General features: G+C 35.9%; 1 protein-coding gene and 3 pseudogenes across 1 annotated transcript in view; 2 read left to right on the forward strand and 2 right to left on the reverse strand.

The window, feature by feature from the left end:
* Window positions 1-4,800: 4,800 nt before the first annotated feature.
* Window positions 4,801-21,388, reverse strand: part of LOC110259744 (olfactory receptor 2T8-like) — a 59,227-nt gene continuing 42,639 nt past the window's right edge. The window contains exons 2-3 of the mRNA XM_021085485.2: window positions 16,929-17,066; window positions 4,801-6,903 (exon numbers count right to left, since the gene is read on the reverse strand). Of these exons, the coding sequence (XP_020941144.1) occupies window positions 5,945-6,883 (939 nt within the window). The 5' untranslated portion in view covers window positions 6,884-6,903; window positions 16,929-17,066 and the 3' untranslated portion in view covers window positions 4,801-5,944. The remainder of the gene's footprint in view (window positions 6,904-16,928; window positions 17,067-21,388) is intronic.
* LOC110259590 (large ribosomal subunit protein eL31 pseudogene) lies at window positions 7,536-7,963 on the forward strand (annotated as a pseudogene).
* LOC110259591 (olfactory receptor 2T2-like) lies at window positions 14,479-15,474 on the forward strand (annotated as a pseudogene).
* On the reverse strand, window positions 19,583-20,520 carry LOC110259745 (olfactory receptor 2T12-like; annotated as a pseudogene).

Consider the following 21,388-nt stretch of genomic DNA (forward strand, 5'->3'; position numbering starts at 1 on the left):
TGTTTGTGATTAATTGTATTCTACACATATTGCACATAACCTACACACTCTTTCTTAACCTGGTGCCTAAATTCTCCCCATGGCCCATATCTCACTCCATTCAACTATACCAGTTTCACAGTACCCAGGACAGGACATTCTTGTTTTGTCTTTTCACACATAACACATTAGCCTGGCCAGTGCCTCAGAGGTTATGAGAAATATTCTCCTCAATGGTGACTAGCTTTTGCATACAAAATTCAGGTGTCTGCTTAATAGCACTGCTTTCAGAGTAATTGAGCGACATGGAGTGATGCCTCTCTCCAGGTATTTGCTTCAATGGAGCTAAGGGTTTACAGTGACATAGAGGAAAAACGGCTTAAGAGAAGTAAAGAGAAACAGACAGGACACCTACCTCTTGAAGTCCAGGGATGTGTGGCATCTACGAGAGGACAACAGCCACCATTTGATAAGGTGACATGTGAAAGTGTGTCCCCATGGGAGAGACAAAGAAGGAAGTAAAAGAAACATGAAGAAATAGTTTATGTGGAGAAAAGTGTGGTCACAGGGACAGACCATATTTTCCTCTGGATGCAAAAACAGAGGTCTGATGTGACAGGGATAAGGGAGTTAGTATTTGTCAGTTCTGCTTGTACAAAATGAGATTAAACATCTGATGAAAGATGGAAACTGTGTTTTCTGACCTCTTTCCCATCAGTTCATCCTTCCTAAGCATATTTTATTCCCAGTCTTCAGGGCTTGAGAATATAATGTCTCTTAAGTTTTCTGTGTATGACCTGTCTCTTACACTAGGTTTATGAATCAGAACAGACCACTTGGTGCACTTCATTTGCTGCTGTGTGGAAAATCTCCTGAGTGTTTGGGCATCGATAGATGAACCTAATTATACCACACATTCTCTACCACAGGAAGGACACTTAAAAAGATGGGCTTACTTCACCTAAGTGATTCTGCTTACTTTCCTTTTTGATCAATTCATGAATTTATAAAATGATATACAATAGACTGACAATATAAGTGAATGTAGCTAAAACCCATCAGCTAATACTTGCATTTGCACAACTATTTTCACACTCAAAATTTATTGAGTAATTTTTATTATTTTATTTTATTTTATTTTATTTTATTTTATTTTATTTTATTTTATATTTTGGCCAATGCATAAGTTCCCATGCCAGGGATCCAATCCATGCCACAGTTGTTAATATTAGTCACAATTTTAAGCATCTTGTATTTACTAGCATGTTACAATTTTTTTTGTTTTTAATTATCAGAGAACTCATGGGGTCTATAGATGTTAAGCAGCATTATCAATGTTATGCAGACTATCCAAAGTTTCAGGTCTTCTGTTCTTGTGTCAGAACTCACATTCTAAGTTAGCGCTTCCCTACAATCTTTAACTATTTTACCCTATATAACATGACACTATCTTGTTTTTTTATGAAAGGCAAAGGATGGTTATTTCATATATAAGTACATATTGTCAGGGATAGGGTGTGTTTCTCTAGTCTTATTTTTAAAATTGATCCTTTCTTGAGCATAAGCCTTTTTCTTTTTTTCATTAAAATATTGATTTGCAATGTTGTACCAATTTTTGCTGTAAAAACCGAGTGACCTAGTCATACATATATATTCATTTTTTTTCTCATGCTCTCTCCCATCGTGTTTTATCCCAAGAGATTGGATATAGTTCCCTGTGTTGTAGTAGGACCTCGTTATGTATCATTACTTATCCATGATAAATGCAATACTTTGCATCTACCAATGCTTTTCATCCCACTAAAGCATAAGCTTTTTAAAAATCAAACTACTGAGTTCAGAATTGTGAAAGATGGACAATAATTTTTTCCCAATATACATTTTTCAAAAATAAAACTGCTAAGATTGAACCTTCCTCATAAGATTAAGATATAAGTATTATAAGAACATGAAAATGAAATGGTAAGCAAATTCAGTGACAAAATAATTAATCAATGAAAAATATTTTGTATTCATACTATGTTTATTCTTGTTATTAATGTTATTTTATGATGTTAAATTTTGCTTACTTCATTTCAGTGAAGATGTAAATAATTTACCTAATGTACTTTAAGGAGGGTCTGGAAACAAAATATTTAATGAAAACATCCTTTGATTAAAATATGTTTAGGGGATCAAATAGGTTTAAAATACAATAAAATGATTGAATTTTGACAGAGATATCAAAATATTTTATTCAGGTTTAAGATAAATTCATCATCTGGTATTTGTTCTAAATCTCTTGATGTCACTTCCAAAATATCATAGAAACTTTCAAAACTGGTTCTATCCCATGCTCCTTGATATTTTCTTCTTTAGGTCATAATTTCCTTTTTCATGTGAGATAGGGAAAAGAGTTTGGACAAAAATATTAAGGAACAACAACAAATAAATGTTGTGAAAGGTGGGATTAATGTGCAAAACACATTAAATTTCTAAATATAATTTCTAAACAAGTTATTTTAATTATTGTCTTGCATTTGAATTTATTTGTCTTTGAAAGGTATGTGTATAGATTTACAAATATATAGATATATAAGTAAATACATATTTGTAACTATTTTCTTTGCAAAACCAATGATCTCTTTAAATTTGCCAAATTTGGAGTTCCCATCATGGCACAGTGGAAATGAATCCCACTAGGAAGCATGAGGTTGTGGGTTCAATCCCTGGCCTTGCTTAGTGGGTTAGGAATCTGGCATTGCCGTGAGCTATGGTGTAGGTTGCAGACAAAGCTCCTATCCCACGTTGCTGTGGCTGTGGTGTAGGACAGTGAGTACAGCTCTGATTCAAACCCTAGCCTGGGAAACTCCATATTCCATGGGTGTGGCCCTTAAAAAAATTGCCATATTTATTGGCTGAAAGTAATTGTAGGCATATACTCACTTAGAAATAAATAAGAAAAATATTGATAAAATAAAGTTCCTATTTTACAGCAATACAGGAAAAAATTGGGGCGTGAAATTTTCCTCTGCTCATTTGGACCTTCACCCATCCCTCCAATATTTATTGTGCATCTGCATTACACATTAATCAGACCTCCTCAAAGAAATACCTGCTCAAATATAAAGAGCTTTTCTTTGTCTTCTTCTGATGCCAGCTATGTAACTCCTTAGAAGATAACATTCCTTTCCCAATCTTTCAAGGAGTCATGATGAGCCACTATTTACCCTGTAAATATAGATATTTTTAGTAAACATTATATATGATGCCAAAATATTATTACCCTTAAAGATAGTAGTTGGTTCAGAACAGATTGGAAGAGATGACCTGGGAGATACCAAGCAGCATCTAATGGAAGTTCTTTTTTTTTTTTTGTCTTTTGGTCATTGTTGTTGTTGCTATTTCTTGGGCCGCTCCCGCGACATATGGAGGTTCCCAGGTTAGGGGTCGAATCGGAGCTGTAGCCACCGGCCTATGCCAGAGCCACAGCAACGCAGGATCCAAGCCGCGTCTGCAACCTACACCACAGCTCACGGCAACGTCGGATCGTTAACCCACTGAGCAAGGGCAGGGACTGAACCCGCAACCTCATAGTTCCTAGTCGGATTCATTAACCACTGCGCCACGATGGGAACTCCTAATGGAAGTTCTTAGCTTAAATACTTATAACCTTATTGATGTTACCTGCTATATTATTTGAATTATGCCTATTTTACAAGATTATTGTTTCTTGCATTACCATATATATATCTGAGCCTCTGACAATAGTAATGATGACTAGGAAACTTAAAACAAATGACCAAAGACATAGTTGTATAAGATCAATGATTCTTTTAGAACAACTTCAGATATGGTAAGACACACCAAGGTCGAATCATTTCCTGGATCATAACAGACTAGTAAGATAAGCAGTCCAGAAGGTTTTGGCTACTGTTAAAAGGTCAGTGTCCAGTGATAGTACTGTAACCTGGGAATGTGCATTCCTAACATAGTGCGACAAACTGATCATAAAATGCCTTCCAAAACTTGACCAATATAGCATCAAAAGGGAGCGAATTATCAACTAAAGAATGTTTTTCAACATCCAGTTGTACAAGAATCAAGTCATTAACTACTGCTTTTGCTGACGTACCCTATATCTTCAAAGGATTTCTGGGTGAATATCAGGATGTGGAACTTCGTGCCCTGGGAAAACTGCCAGAGCTGGCCCTCAGAGAGCTAGATTTTTTTTTCAGGAGAAAATTTTAATGAATGCAATTTCTTGCATCTTCCCGTCCTCCTATAGTGAGAAAAGCATTAAAATCTTTTTCTAAGAGGTCTATCCCTTGCAAAAGCAGCAAACTTCTACCATGATATTTGCTCGATTGAATGTATAACATCATCAAAATCATATATATATACTAATGTCAAACTTTACCTCATAGGATCAGTTCTCAGAGATCTCTGAGAAGTTATAATCCTAATATTGGCCTGAACAAAACTTTCTATTTCTCTCTTAGATTGACTATTAATTATTTTTTTTGTGCACAATATCTTGAGGGGCCAAACCATTGATTTTGTACCTATTTTTCATCTTCCTTCTTTAGGTGATGAGTACATGCTAGGAAAAAAATTTCAGTTTAAGAATAACACAATTGTACCAGTGTAATTGAAACATTTAATTACAATGCATAATTAAAACAAACAAGTTTACAATTCCAAGCCCAATCGAGGTGGTGGAGGAGATTATATATATATATATACACCCAGATCAAATAAAATAATTAATCTTCAATAATTAAATGGAAATATAGATGTTATAAAGCATAAAAAATTAGGAAATAACCCAGTACAATTTCATTTAAAATTTCTAATATTTCTATAGACATCATGTGTCTATCAATAATCATGTCTATTAATAATCAAGTTGTGTTTGCTTTAAAAGCACATGTATTTTTTTCTTTTTGCCTTTTATCAAAGTCTGAATGAATAATTTACAAAGGAAGACAACACAAATAGGCAATAAACTAATGCCAAATTTTGTATCATCAGTATGTATCAGGAAAATGCAAATTAAATCCAAATGAGTTACTACAGTAAATAGAATAGATAAAATGAAAAATGGTTTGTTTGTGGCCAATTTGGAGCAGCTGTTACGCATGCACTCTGCTGGTAGGAATTTAAAATCAAATACCACAGATTACTAAAAAGTTATTCATTTATCTGCCAGAAGAAGTAAAAACATGATCACAGGCAAAAAATATGAGCTTTAGGGATAACAGTTCCAGACTGAAAATAGCCCCAGATGTCTATCAAAAAAATCAGTGCATAAATAAATGGTGATGCATACTGACAAGAAAATTCTGCATAGCAATGAGAAAAACAAACTACCAATAAATGTAAAATTAAAAATATATATACTATGTTGAGAGAAAGACCAAAGATATATACAAAATTACCTACTGTATGTTTTCAATGATTTGAAACCCTAGAATAAATTAAACTAATAAAGAGAGATCTAAATCAGAAGAGTGGTTGTCTCTAGGTTGAAGTATTTTACTAGAAAAATGTCTGAGGGGCGTTTCTAGTCTGGCAAAGTTTTGTCTCTTGTTAGTGGGTGTAAACGCATGTACACTGCAACTGGTTGAAAGGCAGCCTTCACATCTGAGTATTCTAGTGTTTATAAATTTTAATTCAAATTTTAAAATGAGGGAACTTCAACATTATTTCACTACTTTTTTCATTCTTTGAACAATTATTTTTTGTGAGGTATGGTGCAGAAACATTTTAATAAGAGTTTGTGAATAACAGATTTTAGCAATCAACAGTTTGATTTATTGGTGGCTGCTTCATAAATAATCCCAAAGTTTGGAGATCCATAAGTATTCCAAAGTAAAATAGAAATGAGATATAGATATGTGTACATAACCTCCTTCAAGGAAATTTTGTATAAAAACCTTGTAACTCTGTATAGCTTTGAACTTTTGGGCGAATCAATGTAACCTTAATCACTGTTTAAAGCAACACACTGACCCATACATTTTCTGAGAGCTCCCTTGACCTCACTGTTCCTCAGACTGTAGATGAGGGGGTTCAGCACTGGGGTGAAGATAGTATAGATTGCTGACACAATCTTATCATGGTTTGCTGATCTGTATGATTTGGGTCTCATGTAGGTAAAAATGGCTGCTCCAAAAAAGAGTCCCACCACAGATAGATGAGAGGAGCAGGTGGCAAAAGCCTTCTTGCGGGCTTCATTAGAGCGCATCTGGAGAACTGTAGTAAGAATGAGACTATAGGAAATCAGGATGAGGGAGATGGGGACCAGGAGCATTAACACACAGCATATGTACATGACAGACTCAAAGAGAGACGTGTCAGCACAAGCCAAACGCACCAGAGATGGGGCTTCACAAAAGAAATGATTGATCTCATGTGAACTGCAGTATGAGAAGGTCAGGGTAGCAGCAGCCTGCATGAGTGCATCAGCTGCACCCAGGAACCAAGACCCCCAAATCATTCTCAGGCATATTTGCCAGCTCATGAGGACTGGGTATCTCAGTGGGTGGCAAATAGCGACATAGCGGTCATAGGACATGGCTGCTAAGAGGAAGCACTCACCCCCTCCCAAGGTGAGGAAGAAAAAGATCTGCAACCCACAGCCAGCAGGGGAGATGGAATTTCTGCCAGTCAAGTAGTCAGCAGCAATTTTGGGCACAATTGTGGAAACCAGCATCATGTCCATGAGGGAGAGCTGGCTCAGTAGGAAGTACATGGGCCTGTGGAGTTGGGGGTCCAGGAGAATCAGGAGAAGCATGAGGGCATTGCCCACTAAGGAGGAGAAGGCAGTTGTGAGAACCATCACAAAAAGAAATAGATGTGGTCCTGTGTGGTTAAGGAGTCCTAGGAGAATGAAATCTGAAGTGAGATTCCAATTTTCCATGATTTCAAACAAGAATGACACTGCAAATGAAGAAATAGATGAGGATTACACATACGTAACATACCAAAAATTATTAAAACCTCTTAAAATCAGATAAATTTGTTGACATGCATTAATCCATGGAAGTATTGTTATGTTCCAAACAACAAGAGGACTTAACTCCTTCTTCCTCCCCCCATATGAGGTGTGTGTAAATTCCCTGGCCAGTGACAAAACTAGCACCACAGCAGGAACCCAAGCCACTGCAGTGACAATGCTTGAACCTTAACTGCTGCACTACAAAGGAATTTCTTAAGTATTGAGGCTGCTGGTAGAAATATAACTTACTTTTAAATTGTTAATTAATTTCATTTAAACTTGCCAAACTATACATTGAAAATAAAAATGACCTTCTTAGAATAACCCCCAATGTAACATTATGATGCAAAATTTTATTAACAATAAAAGCATTCTGTGTAGAGTGAAGGTTTTCCTGAAAGTAACAGAAATACAACTTTTACTTGGTAAAGGCAAAAAAACAAAACAAAACAAAAGAAACTTTTATTTCTTCACCCAACCATAGAGATAAATTAATCTCTTCTTTATTTCCAAGAGGTACTAAGTCCTTAGAAGCATTTTCATCTCTGATATCCTGGAGTCAAAACTGTTGTAGCTTTCCAACCAGGGCTGGGGAAAATGGCTCCCACAAAGAAGGGTGGTGAGAAGAAGAAGGGCCGGTCTTCCATCAACGAGGTGGTTACCAGAGAGTCCATGATCAACATTCACAAGCGCATCTATGGCATGGGTTTTAAGAAGCGTGCCCCTCGGGCACTTAAAGAAATCCGTAAATTTGCCATGAAGGAGATGGGAACTCTGGATGTGCGAATGGACACCAGGCTCAACAAAGTGGTCTGGGCCAAAGGAATAAGGAATGTCCTATTCTGAATCCATGTTCAGTTGTCCAGAAAACGTAATTAAGATAAAGACTCGCCAAACAAGCTCTATACATTGGTCACCTATGTATCTGTCACTACTTTCAAAAATCTACAGACAATTAACATGGACGAGAACTGCTGCCTGTCAAATAAAAGTTGGTTGTAGAGGCAAAAAAAACAAAAAACAAAAAACAAAAAAAACTGTTCTAGCTTGTTAAATAAATACAACCATAGATGAAGAGATAAGGTTATAAGTCTTAAAGGTATGACATGATTCAATGAAGTTACATGGCAGAAGGAGTCTACCTCTTTCATGGTCACTCCCTTTACCACCACTTATTACATCCATCCCACATTAGACTGTCAATTAAGAAGGAGAAATTCTTTGAAAAACACTCACTCTATCCTTAATTCCACTGCTTGGGCATCATCATTGTACTGGCAGCATTCTAGCTGCAGGTTTTAGCTTTTTTTTTAAAGTTAGATATCATGGAAGTACACTTTCTTCTTGTCAAATGTATTTCAGATTTGCCAAAAGATGGTGATCTGCACATCTAATGTCTATGATATGCATTCTTAGCCACTAGTAACTACATGCAATTCCTAATTAGAGTCCTCAGCACCACTCTTCTTGAGGATCTCAGACCCTCTTCTATTATTGATTTGACTTCAGGCCTTATATTCTGTTACTTCCATCTCTTTTTATTGTTGATGATTGATAGAACTTTAAACTTGTTTAGAAATCAATAAGTAACTTAGTAACTCTTAGGCATTGTGTAATTTTTTTTAAATTAAATGTATTGTCAATGCAGTGTCATTAAATATTTTCATATTGTTGTGCATCCATCACGAATATTAATCCCTAGACTTCATCTTCTCTAACTAAAACAATTACCCATTAAAAAAAAATTCCTCATTACTCCTTTTTCTCAGTCCCTGGCAATCACTGTACTACTTCCTGTCTCTATAAAATTGTCTACTCTAGGGACATTAGATAAGTGAAAACATACAGCATTATTTTTTTGCTTTTTCATTAGTTTATTTCACTTGTCATAACATCATCAAAATTGTCCATGTTGTAACATACGTCAGAAATTCTTTCTATTTTAAGGATGACCAATATTCTTTTGTATACATGGACTACATTATACTTATTAATTCCATTTATGGGCTTTCATGTTGCTTCTCCTCCATTTGTGTATTTATCACTCTACTGGGTTTTTTGGTTGATGTTGTTGATGCACAGTGATTATTTTTAAATTTGTTGAAAAATATATAGCCCCCAAATATTAATATTTTAGATGAATTTTGCTTATACCATGTAAGAGAGGTTTATGTTTTTAGATAATAATTATAATTTACATAAATTTTCAGTTTACAAAATATTTTCTTAACATGAAATTTCTACTTGTGTTTAAGTATTTTATCATATATTAAATCATTAGCTCTTAACATTTCAACTGATGTGATATAACTGTGCACTGGTTTTTTAGGTGAAAATAAATGTATGAAAAACAAGCAGTTCATCATGAATATAAATGACTAGTGAGCATTCTAGTTTACACTTAATACAGTAAAAATGAATATTTTCTTCTTTCTTCACTATGGTTTCAGAACACTAGACATCTTCTATCTTTTCTTCTGTCTCTATAGTTGTTCACATAGGACGATGCTAAAATTGTGATATGTTTACTTTAAATTACAAACTCATCTCTTTTGCAATGCTACCAGAAGGTGTAAATATAACCCCTCTTTTTTTTCACAGAGTAATCATAAGACTATTTAAAACTATCTATACTTTTTCTTTCTATATTTTTCTGATCCTTTTTTCCCTCACAATGAAAACTATAAATTTTCCCCCCAAATACTGAGATAATTAATCAACCTATTCTATAAAAAAAAAAGAAGAGACAAATCACTTATTTGATGGAATTGGCAAGTTATTACAAGTGTTTTAACCTGATGACTTGGTCAGCCAACTTTTATTTAAATCCTTCAGATTGCAGAATAGATAGTCCAATGGATTTTACTTGGAGGAAAATACAGAGGAAATGGTATAAATATGGACTTTCTAGAGTTCAAACACCATAAGCAAAACTAATAAATATTAAAAGATTAGTACAACTTACATAAGATGATGAACTCCAATAACTTGGATGTGCATCCCCTCTGTAGGACATCCTCCTAATGTGCCTCTGAGTGCACGAAGGCTCTTTTGGTCTTGCAGCCTCTGGTTTGCTCATATGAGTGTCTGCAGCGACCTCTTAAGGGGTGTGGCCTTTTGCCATGTTGTTCTAAAATTACTATCCTATTAAATGTCAGACCTGCATCAGCATGACTCTTTGGATTTCAGGGATGTTTAATTTTTAAGGATTTTTACAGATTCTTAACACTTCAAAATACAGCATTTCAGAATGTAATGATTCATTAAGATAAGAGAGAATTATTTACAAAAAATGTAAATAAATATTTGGAAAGAGATGATGTTGTAAAAATACACTAAGGAGGGGTCTAATCTGATTCTGGCCTTAGTTGCTTAAACTTTGATAAGGGTTAAAAGTGTTGAAAGACAACATATTGTCAAATCCAGGTAGAATTCAGCTATTATTTTTCCTTTTTGAACTTTTTGAGAGAATTATTGTATGTTGTAAGTTTCAATTAGTTTACATCTATATTTTATAATTTTACATGTATATGTTTGTGTTTATATAATAAAATGCATAATAATAGCAAGGACTGTTATAGCAGGTTCTATTTTCTTATACCAATAACTTTGTAGTTTTATTCTATCTGGGATATTTTTCATGATTTTATTATTATTTTACTTTACGTTTTCACAATCCAGGAAAAACCTGTTTCTTTGGCTCTATTTTCTCACTCCTCTGACCTTGTCTAGGAGTAAAGATGGTTTCACCTTTCACAACTGTAAAACTATATATATGTCTTTCTCATGGAATAGTTAGTGGGAAAATGTGCCTCTATAAAAACATGAAATATTGTAATTTCTTAAAGTGAGATGTAGTAATTATTATTTTGATTGTTTTTATTTTAGAAAGGGAGCACATCCTAGGATGCTGATTCTTATCAGAGTGTCAAATCATATTCTGATTTAGAACATAACTGACCACCTGAGTGTTATCTATATTTAAAGGCAAGCTGTATTATTTCCTGTGCAAAACCTCAGTCACCTAGCTAAGTACAAGCAGTACATCATGGAGAGGTAATATATCAGGTTTCAAATAAGACCTTCAGCAACAGCTTAACAATCACTTTCAATAGACTGTCATACATACTTTTTGAAAATTGCTTTGATTTGGTCTCAGATTTCCCAAAATGATGGCCTACTAACACATGGTTGCCACTATCAGGTGTTGTAAATAGAATTTAAGCAGTGTAGATCAAATGTTCTGTGGTTTGCCAGGGGTTATGCCAATCATCAGCAATACACATCCTATATAACTGGCAAAAATGGACATACCTCTCAGAAATCCATCATGAAACTGTAATTGCATTGAACCTCATTGTCATAATTGAGAGTAATATAGGACTACTTATAAATAGGTGGAAATAAACTAGGGAAGCCAAAGAAAAATTTATACCAGACCTTCATTTAGTAAGAACAGAATTTTTTCCCCACCTCCTCTCCAGGAGATATGTAGAAATGGAAGACTTTTCAAACTTCACTAAAACAGGCTATTTTGAAAAGGACATCTAACAGGTGCTCAAACTTGACTAGAGTGTGTAGTAAAAAGTCCCGCATACGCAGGAAGGAAGGGAAATGAATATCACTCTTCTGTTGCCCTCTCAACTCCCAGGGTTAAGGGGACACACTTGGTAAGTTGTGGGACATAGAGTCTGAGACAGAGATAGGCATGCAGTGAGTTTATTGTGGTGTGCCTTTAGGATCAACTCACTTTGAAATAAAGGAAACAGAATTGGGTAAGCATGATGTTGAACCATGATACAGTCACAAGTTCTCAGCTAACCCAGGAGGAATTCAAACATGAATTCAAGTCTCCTGCAGTAGGGTACATGGTCCCCTTTGTGTACTCACAGGAGCATTATTTGAATGTGACCTAACCCCAGGAAGGGAGCATAGCCTTGGGCTAGATAGTTTTTCTCAACCAAGAGCAATGCAATGAGATGGAGCAGCTGATAATGTCTGATGCTAGCACTTCTAGGTCCTAGAGAACAAATACTTCAGTACTGAAAGGGGACGGGGGGATAATTGATGGAATAATCCATAAGCCATACTGAATAATAATTCTAAGTGAAGGGGTCCCTTGATTGCCACTCATAGAGGTTGGTTTCCTGCAGCATATACCAGGTGAATCATATGATGGGGCTCACAGAACATACCTAATGAGTTGATGGGCTCAATAAAAATATAGTTTCCTTCCAGTGTAAAATTTCACAGTAGTTTGCAACCTGCCCACAAGGAGCATGCTGGAAGGAAGAGCTCAAAGCATCTTCTGGCAGGCCTTGCTTTTGATTTAGAGAGACTGCTATGTGCCTCTGATAAGTATATCAGTCCTAAACTGGGAACCTGGAATTCTATCCTAAAGAGATTAAAGTAAACTTAATAGAAAGTACCAATTGTAGTGAGTCAGTAGCAAGGGACTGCATTTCATTATAACAGCACATTTTAGGGCTAATTAGACTGTAAACAATCGCTATCAAAATGTATGAGGATTTTGCTTACCTTAGAGTGTCCATTCTCTATGCTATGGCTTGGATTTCATTACTATGTTGGATATCCTAAACCCAACTATGAAGGTATTTGGAGACAGGGTTTTTACAGGTCTCAATATAGCTAAATTAGACCATAAAGATAGGTCTTTGATCTAAGAAGAAGGAAACCAGAGTTCACCCTTTCTCTCTCTTCACCAACATTAAGGAAAGACAATGTGAAGACATGGAGATAAGGAAGCCTTCTATAAACTAAGAAGAGGTCTTACTGAGAACAACGTTACCTAGCATGTTGATCTTAGACTTGCAAACATCCAGAAGTCTGAGAAAATAAATATCTGTTTGTTTGTTTTTTCAATCTACCATGTCTATGATATTTTGTTAAGTAACCCAAGCTAAAAAGCTGAAAAATCCACTCTGGTGTATGGCCATATTTTGAGAAGGATCAATATACAATGAGCATATGAAATTATTCTTGAATTTTGACCCCTTTCTTCAGGTGAACTGGCACATCAGAAATGAGTCTGACTAGTAACCATGAGGTTGTGGGTTCAATCCCTGTCCTCATTCAGTGGGTTAAGGATCCGGTGTTGACAAGAGCTGTCATATAAGTTGCAGACCCGGCTCAGACCATGCACTGCTATGGCTGTGGTGTAGGCCAGTAGCTATAGCTGTGAATTGACACCTAGCCTGGGAAACTCCATATGCTGTGGGTGCAGCCCTAAAAAGCAAAAAAAAAAAAAAAAATAAAAAGAAAGAAAGGCAGAAGCAGCTAACTTTCATCAAGCTTGTTGAGAGCCAATATTTGATAGGTAGATTTTATTAAGCATGCAGGCATTTATTTTTCTCCCCCTCAACTGAGTAAATTTAAGTTTAAGCACAGCCCAAGGTAAAACTGCTTTTTATTTTCCCCTTATGGAATTTTACTTATCTAGAATATTACTCATAATTTAATTCGATGTTTGAATAACTCACAGGAGAAAAAAGTCTATTATTCCTAATAGTCTTGCTTCATCAAAAAAGAGGGTTTATTTGTTCTTGATACTTCAATGACTATATATTTGAATATACATTGGTAGGGAATGGATTTTATGAAAATATATTACTTCAGTAATTCAGTCACTTAAACGGGGAGAGAGATAATCTAGAAAGTAATAAATAATAATTATAATAATACTAATAAATTCATCCTTCAATGTCCCTGAATATATCAAATTAATGGACATTAAATTTCTCAAGAATAAAAATTATAAGAAGTATTTCAATTTATTGAAGGGAATTTTAATATTAATGTATTTTTCCCCTCTACATTAAGGAATCTCTTTTCCATCTGGAGTTACCTTTACTGATTAACATAAGTAACAAGGTAGAACAATAAATAAGGAATATTTTAAAAGCAAACTAACAATGAATTCCTAGGACTTTATAGCATTTTGATAACTTCATAATGTCAGAGAAACTCTCTTAATGTTTGGCTGAACAATTATTTAAGATTAGCTTAAGTCACCATGAAATGATATGAGGCCATACTAAGTCATAAAATCTCAACCTACTCCATGGTGTCAATCAGAAAGACCATCATTATGATGAACCCAAAGCCTTGCTTGTGTAATAAAGTTAAGATAGTCCTCATACGAGATTTATAACCACAAATTATCCTGTGAGAAAACAAATCCAAGCCCATGTTGTGAACTGTGCCTTAAACTTGAGATTTCTTGTTAGAACAACATGTGTCCATAGGCCTGTATATCCTGCTCCTTAATTAAAGTTTGCATTACTGCTTTGTTAATCCCTGATAATCCAACCATTTGCAGAGCAGCTTAATAACAACAGAAGTCAAAAAAGATTAAATTTATCTACGCTTATTGGCTTCATGTTTATTTTCTATCAATTAATGAAATAATAGATGAATGCCTATGTATTATATTTTGGTTTATTCATTAGCTCCCAAATATCTGTCTTTGCAGCTCTAGAGCTAGCATGTGACAGGACATGGTGGCATTTCACCAGAATTCCACTGACTTACTCTGCTTGAGCCTCACCACACATCCTACATTCCCAGGGCCTATCTTTGCAGTGGTCTTCTCCATCTTTTTGGTAGCTGTAACAGCCAATGTGGTCATGATTCTACTCATCCACACGGATTTCCAATTTCACACACCCACGTACTTCTTGTTCGGCCCACTCTCCATCATGGACACTGTCTACATTTGCATCACTGTCCCCAAGATGCTGCAAGGCCTCTTGTCAAAGGAAAATTCTATGTCCTTCCTGGGTGGTGAAGTTCAGATTTTCCTCTACCTGACCCTGATTGTAGGGGAATTCTTCCTTCTGGGCCTCATGGCCTATGATTGGTATGTGACTATTTCATCCCTCTTCGATACCCTTTCCTCATGAACCACAGGGTTTGCTTGTTTACTGTGGTGGGTTCCTAGGTTGGCAGTTCTCTAGATGGATTCATGCTTCTTCCTTTATTATTAATTTCCCCTACTGTGGGTCTCAAATGTTCAATCACATTTTCTGTGAGATCCCAGCAGGGCTGAAGCTATCATGCGTTGATGCATTGCTTTATGGAGACCCTGATGTATGCCTGCTGTGTGCTGTTGCTGCTTATCCATATATCTATCATCTCTGTCTCCTACACTTGAATCCTGCTCACTGTGCACCAGATGAACTCTCTGAGGGCTGGCACAAAGCCTTTGCAAATTGTTCCTCCCATATTATGGTGGTGATCATTTTCTATGGGACAGCCTTCTATACCAATGTGCTGCCACATTAATATCACACACCAGAGAAAGACAAAGCTTTATCTGACTTCTATACTATCCTCATCCCAATGCTCAACTCTCTCATCTACAGCTTAAGAAATAAAGACATGTCCACAGCTCAAAGGAGATGGGTAGATATGCTTCCTCCTCAAAAATCAGAGTGGAGGATATGCCCAGGAAATATGAGCAGAGACCAGGTACAAACATCTTTGTGCTCTGAGCAATGGCACATATTCATTCCAGAGAAGATGTTCTTAGTTCTCAAATATAATAATTTTGACAATCCTGAATTACATCAGGCAAAATTATCTCTTTGTCAACATCATTTGAGAACTATAGCTGAAGACAGACAGTATCTGAGGATCAACCAACTTGTGTCTGAATTCACTGGCAGACATCTTCTTGAAAGCATTTTCCTCAAGTAGCATTGTAAATTATCCCAGGCTTGGAGTTCTCTGGTGGCCTACCAGGTAAGAACTCAGTGTAGTCCCTGCTGTGGCTTTGGTTACTGCTCTGGCTCAGGTTTGATCTCTGGCCCAGGGAACTTCTGCATGCTGCAAGCCATGGCCAAAAAAAATCATCCAGGCAGGCTAAACATACCTTTGAATGTCCTAGGTAGGTATTTTTATGTTACATGAGTTCATGTATCTTTTATGTCTGTATTACTGACAAATTTTTGAACAGAGACTGCAAGGAACAACTGTCACGTCCTTGCTGATATAATGTCAAACATCCAAAATAGTTATGTTTTTTTCTAGTGATAATATGGACCATATTTATTTTGAAGAATATTGTGAAGACAATTCAATTGATTTTGGGGTTCTGTATTCTTATTTATGTATTATGTAGGTCTATGTTCTCTAACCTCTGAAATTAAACTATAGGTAGTTATGTACATGGAGTCTACTCTGTGCCTGGAAATTAATAAATATGTACTGATTGATTAAAATTGATTCTATTACTAAGATACTAGCATTTCTACAGTTCTACTTAAGGAACTTCCATTCATTCCCTAATAAGATGGATGTAGACGAACAGAGAATGAATAAGCCAAGAGCTTTCATTAGTTAACCCAGCTCTCTTGGTCAATTCTCCTGTCCTCCAACATTCCATCAAGTAGACTGGAACACAAAAATTTCTCTCTTATTTATTTATTTATTTTTTTTAGGGCCACACCTGTGGCATATGGAAGTTTCCAGGCTAGAGGTCTAATCAGAGCTGTTGATGCCGGCCTATGCCACAGCCAAAGCAATGCCAGAACCGGGCCACATCTGTGACCTACCTGACAGCTCAGGGCAATGCTGGATCCCCAACCCACTGATTGAGGCCAGGGATCCAACCAACAACCTCATGGTTTCTAGTTGGGTATGTTTCCACTGGGTCAGGAAGGGAACTCCACATTTCTTATCTTAATTAGCTTTTGGTTAAGGGTGGTGTTTTGATAGATGCATGATTATGAAAGAATATTTATTAAATAAAACTGCAATTATTGATGATTCACCAACTATTTACCTAGTCTTAACTTCCTACTGTGTGTAAGATGTTGAAATACGAAAAATAAAGATGTTTTGAGTCACTTAGAATTTATTTTGTCTATCAATAGTAGTTAGACTATGTTGGATTCACTTTTTAGTGGTTTTGCAGTTGACAAAAGATTATAAAAAGGTTACTCACCATTATGTTATTCTAGTGTCAACACAGACTGAAAAACATTTCCTCCATAGATGTTGATGCAAGTCAAACATACTGCCATCAAAATGATAATCACAAGATTAGTTTTGCCTGGAAAGGCTCTCCCAAACTGGATCTCACCTTAAAACAAATAGAAAAGAGATGGAAGAATGACTTGTATGAACTGATCTCTTCAAGTAAAGTAACTAGCCAGGATTCATTTATAAAATACCCTCAATGTCATTTCAATTCAATTTCATATTCTTAATTCCTTTGAATTTCTGCCAATAATACTTACTACTTTCTCCTCCCTGCCTTTGTTAGGCCCTCTTCTCATCTCTCTATCCACAAAATCTTTCACTTAATAATTCACATGTCCTTTCAGCCCTGGGCTTGGTACCTTCTTTCTAATTTCCTCTCAGTCTGTCCTGCCAGATCTGTGTTGCCATTTGACTTTTGTTGTTACATTTCCAAGATGAATCATTTTCATGTTTAAAAGTTACAATTAACATGGGTTATTGATAAAGAAGTATTTGAAAAACAGCAAGTAATGGAGATGTATTTGCTTCCTAGAGATATCATAAAAGCTAGGGATTGGGGCATAGGAAGAGGGGACTTTGAGTTTACATTTGGAATGGATAAGCAATGAGGTAGAACTATAATGCACAAGGAATTATATCCAGCCTCTTGGGATAGAACATGATGGAAGATAGTAATTAGAAAATACTATGTATATATAACTGGTTCACTATGCTCTACAGCAAAAGTTGGTACAGCACTGTAAGTCAACTATACTTTAATTAAAAAAAAGAAATAAAAGAGGCCAAAACAAGAGTCTATTCCACATATAGGTGGTTGTTGCATGGGTATGTTCAATTTGTGATGATTTATCTTGCCACCTGCTGTGTGTGTACTTTGCTATTGTATGCTATATGTTAATACAATTTAACCAATTAAATCATATCATATATAGTGCATGTCCTCACTTCTCACTCAAGGGACACATTCTATTTTATGAAAATGACTGGGAATTTTTTTCTCAGTTATGGTACCAAATTCATATATAAGAAAATTTGGGGTCATCACATTTTGATCTTTATTAAGATATAATGTATTAATTTGAGAATGGAAGTAATAAATTATAACAATTTAAAATTAATTTAAAATACCAATTTTATACCTGCAAGATGTCAGGTACCATTCTTGATTTGTAGGAAAAAGATAGTTGCCATTTTAGAAAGCATAGTCAAATGCCTTGTCTCATTTTGATTTTGATCTTCAAAAAGTCCTGCCAAGGGAGTTCTCATCGTGGCTCAGTGGTTAAAGAATCTGACTAGGAACCATGAGGTTGTGGGTTTGGTCCCTGGCCTTACTCAGTGGGTTAACGATCCGGCGTTGCAGTGAGCTGTGGTACAGGTCGCAGATGTGGCTCGGATCCTGCATTGCTGTGGCTCTGGCATAGGCCAGCAGCTACAGCTCCGATTAGACCCCTAGCCTGGGAACCCCCATATGCCGTGGAAGTGGCCCAAGAAATGGCAAAAAGACAAAAAAAAAAATTCCAAATATTTCTATGAACATCATGTGTCTATCAATGAACATCCTGCTTTTATAAATAATCAATTTATGCTTGCTTTACAAGCATCCTCAATTTTTTGTGCTTTTATTCAAAGTCTGAATGAATTATTTACAAAGGAAAATAGACAAATAGCAATATGCTAATGCAAAACTCTGTATCATCAGTATGTATCAAGAAAATTCAAATTAAAGCAAATGCGCTGCTACAGTAAATAGAACAGATAAAATGAAAAACGTTAATTTGTGGTCATTTTGACAGCTACTCATGCACTCTGCTGGTGGGAGTTAAAAGAAAATATCCATTTTGAAAATGGATTACTGAAAAGTTATTCATGCAAGTAAAAATATGATCATGGGCAAAAAAATATAAGCTTTAATCATAACAGTTCCAGATTGAACATAGCTCAGATGTCTATCAACAAATCAGTGCATAACAATATTGATATAGCCTGGCAAGGAAGTTCTACTTAGCAAGGATAAAAACAAACAACTGATAGATGTATGAGTCTTTAAAAATATATGGTATTCTAAGATAAAAAAATACATAATACTATGTTTTCAAAGATAGGAAACACTAGAATAAGTTAACTAATGAAGAGAGATGTAAATCAGATCAGTGGTTGTCTCTAGGTGGAGGGATTAAACTGGAAAATGAATGAGGGGCCTTTCTGGTCTTGCAAATACTTTGCCTCTTGTTAGTGGGTATAAGTTACAAGTGCATGTATATTGAAACTGTTGGAAAGGCAGCCTTCTTGTGTGAGTGTTCTACTGTTTATAAATTATAACTCAATTTTAAAAATCAACAAAATTCATTATTTGACTACTTTATTCTTGGAACAAATATATTTTGTGAGGTATAGTGCAGAAATATTTTCATAAGAATTTGTGAATAATATTTTTCAACAATCTGCAGTTTGATGTACTGATGACTGCTTAATAAATAAATCTAAAATATGGAGATCCATATGTATCCCAAAGTAAAGTAGAAATAACAGAGATATAATGTGTATATAACCTCCTTCAAGGAAATTTTGCATAATCACTCCATATAGCTTTGACATTTTGGACAAATCAGTGTAACCTTAATCATGCTTTAAAGCAACAATCTGATGAATACATTTTCTCAGAGCTCCCTTGACCTCACTGTTCCTAAGATTGTACATGAGGGGGTTAAGCACAGGGGTGAAGATAATACAGAATGCTGACACAATCTTTTCATGGTTTGCAGATCTATGGGAGTTGGGTCTCATTTAGTCAAAAATGGCAGCTCCAATAGAGAGTCCTGCCACAGATAGATGTGAGGAGCAGGTGGCAAAAGCCCCTTGTGGACATCAATAAAGCACAACCAGAGAATTGTACTGAGGATGAGATTATAGGAAATTAGCATGAGGGAAATGGGGGCCTGGATCATTAACTCACAGCAGATGTACATGACAGACTCAAAGAGAGACGTGTCAGCACAAGCCAAGTGCACCAGAGAGGGGGCTTCACAAAAGAAATGATTGATCTCATGTGAACTGCAATATGAGAAGCTCAGGGTAGCAGCACCCTGCATGAGTGTATCAGCTGCACCCAGGAACCAAGACCCCCAAATCATTCTCAGGCATAATTGCTAGCTCATGAGGAAAGGGTATCTCAAAGGATGGAAAACAGCAGCAGAGTGGTCATAGGACATGGCTGCTAAGAGGAAATACTTGCAACCTCCCAAAGTGAGGAAGAAAAATATCTGCAATCAACAACCAATAGGGGAGATAGAATTCCTGCCAGTCAAGTAGTCAGAAGCTATTTGGGGCACAATTGTGGAAACCAGCATCATGTCCATGAGGGAGAGCTGGCTCAGTAGGAAGTACATGGGCCTGTGGAGTTGGGGGTCCAGGAGAATCAGGAGAAGCATGAGGGCATTGCCCACTAAGGAGGTGAAGGCAGTTGTCAGAACCATCATAAAGAGTAATAGATGTGGTCCTGTGTGGTTAAAGAGTCCTAGGAGAATGAAATCTGAAGTGAGATTCCAATTTTCCATGATTTCAAACAAGAGTGACACTGCAAATGGAGAAATAGGTGAGGATTACACATATAACATATCAAAATGTATTAAAACCTCCTAAATTTTGATAAATTTGTTGACATGCATTAATCCAGGGAGAGATTTTTACATTCCAAACAAGAGAATTTACATTCTTTTTTTTTTTTTTTTTTTTTTTTGTCTTTTTCTCACACATGAGGCATGTGGAAATTCCCAGGTCAGTGATCAAACCAGCACCACAGCAGCAACCCAGGCCCCTGCAGTGACTACACTGGATGCTTTCCCTGCTGCACTACAAGGGAACTTAAAGAGGACTTATTTTCTTAAGTTTAAGACCTGGGATTACTGAGGCTGCTGGTAGAAACATAACTTAATTTGAAATTGTTGATGCATTTAGTTTAACCTTGCCAAGATGTACATTGAAAATGAAAATGAATTTCTTAGAATATCCCCTCCTCCCAATGTAACACAATGATGTAATCTTTCATTAACTGTAAAAGGCATTTTGTGTAGAGAGAAGATTTCTCAGCAAAGTAACAGAAATACAAACTTTACTGGGTAAAGAAGAAAAAAATAAAACTTCTCAATTCTTTGCCCAACCATAGAGATAAATTAATTTCTTCTTTAGTTCAAAGAGGATCTAATTCCTTAGAGGCATTTTCACTTCTAATATCCTAGAGTCAAAACTGTTTTATCTTGTTGAATAAATACAACCATAGATGCAGATATAAGGTTATCAATTCAGTCTTTAAATTAAGGTGTGATTCGATGAAGTTACATGGCAGAAGGAGTCCTCCTCTTCCATGGCTGCTCTCTTTACCACCACTTACTATCCATCACATGCTAGACTGCTAATTAAGAAGGA

The sequence above is a fragment of the Sus scrofa genome, chromosome 2 (assembly GCF_054392235.1).
Source record: "Sus scrofa isolate SSC_HxYL_T2T_F1_AM1 chromosome 2, Sscrofa_HxYL_maternal_Yorkshire_Landrace_v2.0, whole genome shotgun sequence".
Taxonomy (NCBI): Eukaryota; Metazoa; Chordata; class Mammalia; order Artiodactyla; family Suidae; genus Sus; species Sus scrofa.